The 10,021-nt window shown below is 51.7% G+C and overlaps 1 protein-coding gene across 1 annotated transcript in view; it reads right to left on the bottom strand.

The window, feature by feature from the left end:
- Positions 1-1,789: 1,789 nt before the first annotated feature.
- VPS8 (VPS8 subunit of CORVET complex) overlaps positions 1,790-10,021 on the bottom strand; it is a 60,825-nt gene continuing 52,593 nt past the window's right edge. Inside the window, exons 45-46 of the mRNA XM_072344648.1 lie at positions 3,169-3,249; positions 1,790-2,456 (exon numbers count right to left, since the gene is read on the bottom strand). Coding sequence (XP_072200749.1) covers positions 2,307-2,456; positions 3,169-3,249 — 231 coding nt within the window. The 3' untranslated portion in view covers positions 1,790-2,306. The remainder of the gene's footprint in view (positions 2,457-3,168; positions 3,250-10,021) is intronic.

Below are 10,021 nucleotides of genomic sequence, written 5' to 3'. Positions count from 1 at the left end.
CAGGGCTGTTTCTGAGGCCAGGAGCTCCTTACCCACTGCAGGCACCAAGCACAGACAGGGGCACCGGGACCCCTGGGCAGAGCACACCTCGCTCTGCAGGCAGGAGGGCACCTGCTGTGTGTGCAAGGAAACAGATTTGGCCACTGATGACCAAGACTTCCCATAAGATCCTGTGGTCTCGCAGTTTCATATCGCCGTCGTCAGGATACATTAACTGTAAGTAATTAGCAATATTCACAAGCTGTGAGTGTCTCCTACCCAGGATTTGTTCAGATGTCAAGCACAATAAGCTGCCTCTTCCTTCTTGTGGTAAAACACGAGAGGAGCAGCCTGGTGTGGGACAGGGCGAGTTGTGGAGGTGTTCCAGCAGCCGGCATGGCGGCAGGGCTCTCACTGTGCTCCATCACACCCCGGTTCAGAAACACGCTCCACAGAAACGTGGTTTCTTTTGTTTGCACAAACACCGCGCAGTCGTGTTGTAAGAGATGCCCTGAGCCAGCAGCTCCACTCTGCCAGGGAGAGGCGTGTATATTTCCCTCTTTAATAAAATACTAAACAACTGAACTTCTCCTTGTCCTAACTGCATGTTCTCCATGCTGCACTGAAACAGATTTCCAGCACAGGAGAGGTCACTTAACAGCTTCAGATGGCACGGCCCAACGAGGCTGATGTCCAAAAGAACTCCTCTGGCTGTAGCCCCTTGACTTACCGCACCGCAGGGTGCTCCCAGAGCAGTGAGCTCTGCACCACAGCTCCCTTTCCCCAGAGGCAGCAGCACGGCCTCATACTCCTCCAACCTGGTGTGTGCTCTGCCCACCCGAGCTTTTGCAGCCCTGCGGGGATCAGCACTTACCTGCTGCTGGCACAGAGGCCGCCAAGGTCCCAGGTAACAGCATTCTGGAGGTGTCTTTGCAGCTCAGTGGCTGGGACCCTGAGCGCTTGGAATCTCAACACACCTAACCACTAGTGCCAGAACAAACAGGGGAAATGACACAGCATCATGAAACCAGCAACACACTGCTTCACAAGCCAGAGCTGACCACACACATACACCAGTGCTAGTGGTTTGCTGCTGTATGGGTTGGCTCAGATAAAGGTGCCACAAGAAAAAGACACCGAGCCTTGCCCTGTGGCACAGCCTGGTTTGGAACAGCAGGATGAGTTTAGTAGTCAGACACTATCAACCATCAGCCTGCAACCAGTCACACTGATCCTCTCCCCCTTGCAGCACCCCAAGGGCCTGCAGAGCTTCTCAGACTTTGCTGAACCATCTCAGTGCCCTTAGGGCCAGCCAGGGCTGCAGCAGAACAAAAAGCACAACTCAGAGCTGCCCAGCAGGCATGTGTCTCCTGCTTTGTCAGCAGTGGTTGTTTTTTTAACACCCTCCCATTGCACAGGTTTCCCCTTTGCTACCAGCTGAGCAGTAACTGGGATGGCTCAGCCTGGAGGAGGCTTGGGGGAGACCCCATTACTCTCCGCAACTCTCTGGAAGGAGGTTGTGGCATGATGGGGTTCAGTCTCTCCTTCCAGGTAACAATGATAGGACAAGAGGGTTGCACCAGGCGAGGCTCAGGTTGAATATTAGGGACAATTTCTTCTCAGAAAGAGCAGAGAGACACTGGCACAGCTGCCCAGGGACGTGGTGCGGTCACCGTCCCTGGAGGTGTTCCAGAACCATGGCATAGAGGGACATGGGCAGTGGGCAAGATGGGGTGGGCTGATGGTTGGAGAGATGATTATAGTGGTCTTTCAACCTCAGTGACTTGAATGATTCCCCACGCACACAGCTCCATGCACCCAGTTTCAAACAAAGGGCCTTTTTAATGGAGATCTGTAGGAACGCACTGTACCCAGATTAGTTTCCTCACCTACAGACAGTTTTCTGCAATCTGCAGCTTTTTCCAGCTTTTCCCATTCTTTGCCCTCGAACTCCACAACTGCCATGAGGGAGCGAGGCATGGCATCCACCTGCAAAAACAGCTGCTTCTGTGTCCTTGAAGCACACAGACTCTGGGCATGCTCCTCCTGTGGAGTGGAACTGGCAGTTATTTGGCAGTTAAAGGTGCTGCTGCAAGCTTCCAGGTCAGCTGCAGTGCTTCAGTACCTTTGGCTCTGACCTCTGACTTCACAGCACTCAGTCCCGCTGCCCCTCAGCTGCCCTATAGCCAGGAGCTCACCCACTGCTGCAGATCTGTGAGCACCCAGCAAGACCGCATAGAATGAAGGGTTCTGAGAATGGCGGCAGAGGACGAAGCCCAGCATTGTCCTGGGGAGGCATCCCAGCAGCAGGAGTGCAGGCAGCAGCGCTAGTCATCCATCAGTGGTGGAGGGGCCAGGTGCAGCTGGAAGGTCTCATTCTGGAAGACGCTGCTGGCAGCAGAATCCCCATGGGAAACACTGAGCAGCCCATGCTTCTCCCCACCGTGGGCACGGGACAGTTCAGTCAGGAGAGCTAACTGCAAGACAAAATGCAGACAGGTCACCACCTGCAGCCAGGACAGACTGCCCAGGGGCACTCATGTAAGGTGCAGAGAGACAGAGAGAGCTCACGTGGGGTCATAATCTCCCTGCTGCAAAGAGAAAAGCCTTAACGCATGAAGGAAGAGCTCCGTGCTGCATGCAGTGACCTCAGAACTCCGCAGCACAACAATCCTGAACTAAACAACTTTCCAGGTATCTTGGGGTTGTTTTTAAATTCCATCATTGAAAAAACAATCCCAGAGAGAACTGAAAGTGCCAACAGGTGCAGCCAGAACGGACAGAGGCACAAGGAAAAAAGTTGGTGACAGAGGGAGAGTTGCTGTCTTTGGACAAGCCACAGGGGACTGCAGAGGGGCCCCTCTATGAGCATGCCAGCCATACTGTGTCTGCAGGGAAGGCTATTAGCAAACCTAAAAGGAGCCTGAGAAATGCTGCACACCATATATATGCTTTTCAGACCCAGCCTCAGAGCCAGAGGCATTTCTGCTGCTTTGCTGCCCATGAATTCCCCCAGCTGTGGCAGCAGTGCAGGTGTGCTGTGCTGGGAAGCAGCCAGCTCTATGCACGCTACAGTGCCAGCATAGAAAAGCCAAAGCCCGCACTGCCAGCTCTAACATCTGGCCTGGCAGCTTGCACAGTAGTACCCTTCCCCAACTTGAAGCTGACAGGGTAACAGGCAGCACGTACCCGGGAGGTCCCACGGTTGAGTCGGCAGAGTTGGTCAAAGGCCTGGATTTGCTGAGGATCCAATGCAGACTCTGACCCTGTCTGATAAAGGGGAAAAGGAGGTTACAAAAACAACCACATCCCACGAGAGCCCAGCCAGCCAGCAGCCAGGCACGGTCACTGCAGTGGCACTGGGGCTGCTACACAGCTGGAGGTAAAGAGTAATGGAAATGCAAATGCAGGTGCCACAATCTGCAGCCAAAGCATTAGCAATGCCTCTGAAAGGCATTATTTAAATATCCCAGGGAGGGATGACAAAGAAGCACAGATTCTCCCAAGTTCGTTCCATTTTACTGCATCACGATGTTTCTATTTTGATTATTTCAAAAGCATCATCAAGGAACTACAATGGGAGCCAGGGAGAGCAGCCTCCCTCGTGAGCAGCGATTTGGCATCTGTCGTCTTCGGGGATCTATTTTTAAGGGAATGTTCAAGATTCATTCTTAAATATTTTCCCCCAAACACATTTCCCAAAGGCTATTAACCCAAAGTGCTGCAGTCCTACAAGTGACTGCTTACCGAAGCTGAATTTAACACCCCCTGGCTGTTGAAGGCCCTACAGCCACCAGGCCCTTCTCCCCAGGAGGATTTCTCCCCTGGGGCAGATGCTGTAGCACCCAGCCGCGTTCCAAAGCTCAGCTAAAATGACTCCCATTAATTGTGGACAGACTCTAAAGCACAACACACTAGAGGGCACACAGCCACCAGTCAGTGCCAGCACCATCCTTGACTTCCCTGGGTGACACATCCCTCCGCATCCTGCATCACTGCTGTCTCAATGTCCCTGGATGTCAGCAGAACTCAGATCTGGGAATGCCTCATCCAAGTGTGCTCTCACAGCCCAGAAGACCAACAGTACCCTGGGCTGCGATAGCAGAGGAGTGGCAGGGAGGGGACTGTCCCCCTCTGCTCTGCCCTTGTGAGACCCCACCTGCAGTACTGACTGCATCCAGGCCTGGGGTCCCAGCACAGGAAGGACGTGGAGCTGTTGAATCAGGTCCAGAGGAACCCGCCAAGATGGCTGGAGCAGCTCTCTTATGAGGAAAGGCTGAGGGAGCTCGGGCTGTTTAGCTTGGAGAAGAGAAGGCTCTAGCAAGATCTCACTGCAGCCTTCCAGTGCTTCAAGAGCAGGAGGGAGACTGAGGTTTTACACTAATAGTGCGAGGACAAGGAAGAATTGGCTTTCAAAGGCAAGAAATTCAGGTTAGCTGTGAGAATGGAATTGTTTACTGAGAGGGTGATGATGCCCTGGCACTGCTGCCCAGAGAAGTGTGGCTGCCCCATCCCTGGGGGTGCTCAGGGCTGGGCTGGATGGGGCCCTGGGCAGCCTGAGCTGATGGGGGGCAGGCAGCCCACGGCAGGGACTGGGGCTGGGTGGGCTGTAAGGTCCCTTCCAACCCAACCATTCTATGATTCCATGACTCCTGAAGCCTAAGAATAGTTTTGTTACTCTTGAAGCTCTGTACATTTTTGAGATGATCATCAAACGATTTGAGGAATGCCCCGACTGCAGACAGCTCACACCAGGAGCACCTGCTCAGACTCATTTCCTCCCCCTGCAGGACACTATATTGTAAATAACTGCTGCTAATCACCAATCAAGGAGCTGAGTGTTCCTATTCCCAGTGCACAGGCCAGGAGCCTGTGATAGGGAGAGTTGCATACCCACGGCTGACAGGTTGTGCAGCACTTCCAAGGGACGTGTGGGTCATCCTCACGTGGAGGAAAAAGCACCAAAAAACATAAAATCAACAAGAGAAAGCGGAAAAGCTGCCCTCCACAATTGCTGTGGCCACAGGCATTCAAGGACAAGGAAAATGCAATATAATTGGCCTCTCCTCTCCTGTTATCTCTCTGCCACGCGCATGTAACCATCAATCAGACTGCTCTCCAGGCTGATGAGCTGAAATATTGCAGGCAATTCTTTCTGTTGCCATGGAAACTCCTGCTGTCAGGCCTCTTCCTTTTTTAGCCGTGTCACTGAAGGCATGTTTTCACTCCGGAGCTCTGCGGAGGCTCTCAGGGTCCAGCATCAGCACTCAGGCGTTAGCAGAACACGCTCAGCTCCTCATCCCACCTTCAGCACAGCTCCGGGCTCCAGCAACCGCTGCTGTGGGATCAGTTGTGGACCCGTCAGCACCTTGCAGCCATTTCCAGCCACATCCTCACTGCACCTCTGGGCGGTCTGACCCACAGCCAACGTTACAAAATCTGCAGAAAACATCAGGAAATCCCCCATACAACAAAAATGTGCCACCACCAACCTCTGCAGACGTACAGCAGAGCAAAGTGCCTGGTGCAGGACACGGCCTACCCATCACCCGTCACCTGGTCCCCATTCTCCCTCAGCTCAATGCAGCAGCAGCTCACACTCAATGCTGGGCACTGCTGGAACATTCCCTTTTGCACCACTGCTGCTGCTCTCAGCCAAAGGAGCCATAATGCTGTTTGGGGTTAATTAGATTAAAAAAAAACAACAACCATGCAACCCCAACAACAGCAACCTCACTGGATGCTATGGCCCCACAGATGGTATTTATTTGTCACTTAGCAAGGGAAGCATGGCAGCACACGCTTCATCCACACACACACGGTCTGCCAGGCCGGGCTGGAGCTCATCCCAGGTCTGTGCCTGAGCCCAAGGTTACAGAGGCAGCAGCAGGAGACAACTAGTTCATTTTCTAAGCATGAGCTGAGGAGGCTGATGAGCAGCTTCCCACCACAGCTAAGGACAGAAGGCTGAGGGGCTGCAGTGCTCTCTCAGTGCCAGGACTGCAGGCAGAGAGAGGGAAGGTAAGGAGATGCAGAAGGAAGGTTCACTGATATCAGTAAGCTTCTGGCAGGAGTAGAATGTAAGCTGCTAAACCTTACCAAGAACCAAGCAGAATCTTCTGCTGCTTGCCCCCACCACAGCTTCTGAGTCCAATGCTACTGAAGTTTATGATGCATTTAAGAACAACACTGGTGCTAGAACCTCAGCTGCAGCTACCCAGGCCTTTCTGTGCTCAGTTCACAGACATAGCAACAAAAGGGGATCTTTTCACTGTGCAACGAAAAGGATGAGAGCTGTGGGGAGGGAGATGGGCGTGGAGACTGCAGCTCTCTGTTCAAGGGATTTGTGGGGAGATGCTCACCTACCACCTGCACCTCTGCAGCCACCAACCCAGCTGATTCCCTCTCATACCCCTCCCACCCAGTGACTTCAAACTGAATCCACATTCAGCTACTACTTATTTTTTTCCCTGCCTTCAAAAGGGGACACCAGGAGAAGGGAGAGCCCTACACATCCTTCCTGACCCTTTGCTTTTTGGTCATTTCTCAGCTTGAAGCAGGCAGAAATCACAGCAGGGACCAGCAGCCACCTCCCAGCAGCAGCAGCAGCAGAGCACTCCAGGGCAGGGTTCCTGCAGTGCCATGGAGCTCTAAGCCATGCAGCATGCTGGCTCCCAGCCCCTGTGAGCAGATGGAAGTCACACAGTTCCTTTCCTGCTCATTCTCCCAGGCAGATCCACAAAGAGAGACTGAGAGCTGCAATTTCACACTGCGGACACGCAGCGATGTGTGCTGGTCCCTGGGAGAACAGATAGACCACTGTCAGGCAGTGCTACACCACACAGCTATTGGCAGCAGGGACTGTGCAGTTCGTGAGAGTAGCAACAGGCTGCAGCAGCCCAGCATCTGTCACTGCGTTTCTGTGTCTGTTTTACAGATCCTCATAGATTTGAAATGTTTTGTTCAAACAGAGGGATTTTCATTCAACCACAGGAATATGTTTTACCGGTGCTGTTTAATATCTTCATCAGCGCCATCAACGGTGGGATAGCGTGCATCCTCAGCAGTTGGTGGATGACACTGAGCTGCGTGGTGCAGTCAGCAATACCCAAGGGATGGGATGCCATTCAGAGCAACATGGGCAGGCTGAGCAGTGGGCCCAGGTGAACCTCAGGAGGTCCAACAAACCACTGCATCTTGTAGGGTTTCACGGCAGTTTTCTGCTGTATTTACAGAACCAAGAACCATTTACAGAACCAAGACTGTGCTCCTCTCCCTGATACATGTAGGTGAAAACAAACCATCTCACAACAACGCCATTCAGTTTTGAAGAGTGATGACTAAGACACTAAGACTACTACGCTCACCTAAGTAGGCAGAAGCAGTGACTGCTTTTCCCTAACGTGCCTCAGTTAACATCAAACATTACCAGGCAAAACTGAAGGTTGGAAAGAGATGATAGAAATTGCCTCACACACAAACTCATGTTTGGAAGGATGTGAGAGGAGAACAGAGCAGATGTTCAGTGTGGACACTGAAGACCACCCCGGGGAAGACAAGAAGGTCTCAGTGATAACACAATGCACAAACTGCTAGTAGGAAGATAAAGCAAAGAACCCCTTTGGCCTCCTCTTGCTGTTCCCTGTGCAGAGCCTGACGCCGTAACCCTGTGTTAGAGCAAGGCTACTTTCAGCAGGTGCTCTCACCCACTTCAGCAACGTCAGTGCTGGTCCGTGGCACCTCTCCACCCCCTCCACTTCCAAGGCACTGCTCCAGAAGCCACACATACAAAGCAGAGGCACAGAGAGCACTGTCTGCTGGGCTGTCGTTTCACATCTAAATCTCAGCAGCATCACAGAATTCAAACTGACAGTCTTTGTTTCAACAGAGCAGAACTGGTACTATGAAATGCACTCCAGATGCTCAGTGGCATTTCTCAGTATGATTCTATTCCTAATTCAAGGCTTGCTAAGAACGTAAATATCTAAAGTGAAGATTTCACTGTGGAAAAAACAGCATTATATTGTACCGAGGGACAGACAACACTTTCAGTGTTCAAAGCAGTTGCAAAGCAGCAGCCTCCCCATGGATCTGCATGCATAACATCCCAGCAGCTCCAAGCTGGCTCTGCAGGGTGTGGGGAATGCGGGGCTTGGGTTGGGATCTACAGGAGATAGCACAGCATCCTTCAGGGGTTCTCTGTTCATTCAAATTGCTTGCAGAGATGCCAGATGTGGAGGTGAGGATGGTGTAAGCAGCACAGGGCTGGGCCTGCCTGATGGGAGCACAGAGCAGCCCTTCACCAGAGAGCTGCAACATGAAAAGGCCCAACAAAACCAGTGGTAAATGAAGCACTCAATCACTCCATCCTTACAGCACCCTGAGCCGCAGCACGGAGTTGTGACTGTGCTCTCCTGGGCTCTGACTGAGCACCACAGGGACACCTGAATGTGGCTGAAGGTGGAAACCCCAAGAGACCCTTTGCTTCAGTCCCTTTGTTTGTCTGCTCCTCCCACCTCTACACCCTGCATTATATCCCCCAGGCCACGGAGGCACCTGGTGAACAGACCCACAGTGTTCTGCACACATCAGTGCCATGTCAGGATGAGCATGGGGACTGTGTGCAGCCAAGCTTTGCTGTTTCCACACCCAGCTTCTCTAAGAACCTCTGCTTGAATTCATGTGAGGCTGTGTGCACCCAAACCCCACAGCGTTGCCTCCAGAAAGAGCTCTGTATCCCAGGCTGCTCACCTCCTGCTTTTGGTCCTAGGAAAACACATCTCCTCCACTCCTCCAGAACAAGCAGATCTGCAATTCCCTGGCCAGGCTGATCCTTACCTCAGGGTTCATTAACACTACTGATGGTTAAGCAAATGAACCTCCTGGAAAAGCAAGAGGTTACAGCCTCACTCAGTTTTTTTGAAGATCTGACTGCACAGCAGCTGAATCACATGCAAACCCATCCATTAAATACTGTATTTGAAATCGCCAGGGGGGCAGGTGGGAGCCTGAAGCAGTGAGAGGGCTCTGAGGGGTCAGAGCTGAGCTCTGCAGGGAGTGGGGCTGTCTCTGCCAAGAGCTCATGGCTGAGCCAGCAGGGCAGCACCCAGCACTCAGATCAGCTGGCAGACATTCTCCAGCCAGCACTACATGATCTGTGTAGCCCTTTCCTTCCCCATCCAGTCTCTCCATACAGCTCCCATTAAGCCCTGAGTGCCACCCAGTCCCTCACTGCTGCAGACAGATCCTCTCCCTGCCCCAACAACTCCTACATCATCTGGATTATTTTCCACTCCGTTCACTGCAAGGATGCCCAGACCAGTATTGAAGGGAGGACAAAGGGCTTGAGAGAACCCCAATGATAACTAAGCTGTAAGGCACTGCTATAAGGTGCCAGGCATTTCACTGACTCATGTGTCTTCAGTACTGAATGCTGTCTTTAGCTTTTAAAGTTAAACCTGTCACACCCATTCACACACACTCCTTCAGAGCAAAAGCTTAGAGGGTAAACTCCAGAGATGCTGTGATTCTACCCAAATTCAGAGCCAGCAACAGGGCATACAGCTCTTGTTCATCACTGGCAAATATACTAATGGTGTTGACTAGGTTGAAAAGTAGTGTTTTGTAGCTGAGAATTTGCTCTGTTAAATAGTGTTACTGTGCTTTTCGGATCTGTTGTAGTCTCCGTGGAAATAAATAGGAGGCATTACTTTCAGAGTGAGCTACATACAAATACAATCCTTTCTCCTGTCACCATCTAAGAAACTAACACAGTTTGACTGCAAAGCTTGCCTCGTGCTCCACACATTCCTCAGAGGTTACTTCTCCCCTAAGCCTCTCTTCAAACAGGAAGCTTCTTTTATGGTTAATAAAGAAGCTGATGGGAGTTGACTAATGCTGTTAGCTATCTTCTGATCAGAACTGATTTGGCAGAAATTGAAATAATCTGTTATAAGAAAATGGAAGTACTTCTATAAGGATGAACTCCCAGATCGAATGACTTGGCTTTCAGAAGTGGAAATGCATTGCTTTGCATGCCATC

The sequence above is a fragment of the Excalfactoria chinensis genome, chromosome 9, assembly GCF_039878825.1.
Source record: "Excalfactoria chinensis isolate bCotChi1 chromosome 9, bCotChi1.hap2, whole genome shotgun sequence".
Classification (NCBI taxonomy): Eukaryota; Metazoa; Chordata; class Aves; order Galliformes; family Phasianidae; genus Excalfactoria; species Excalfactoria chinensis.
This window is presented reverse-complemented; position numbering and strand designations above follow the sequence as displayed.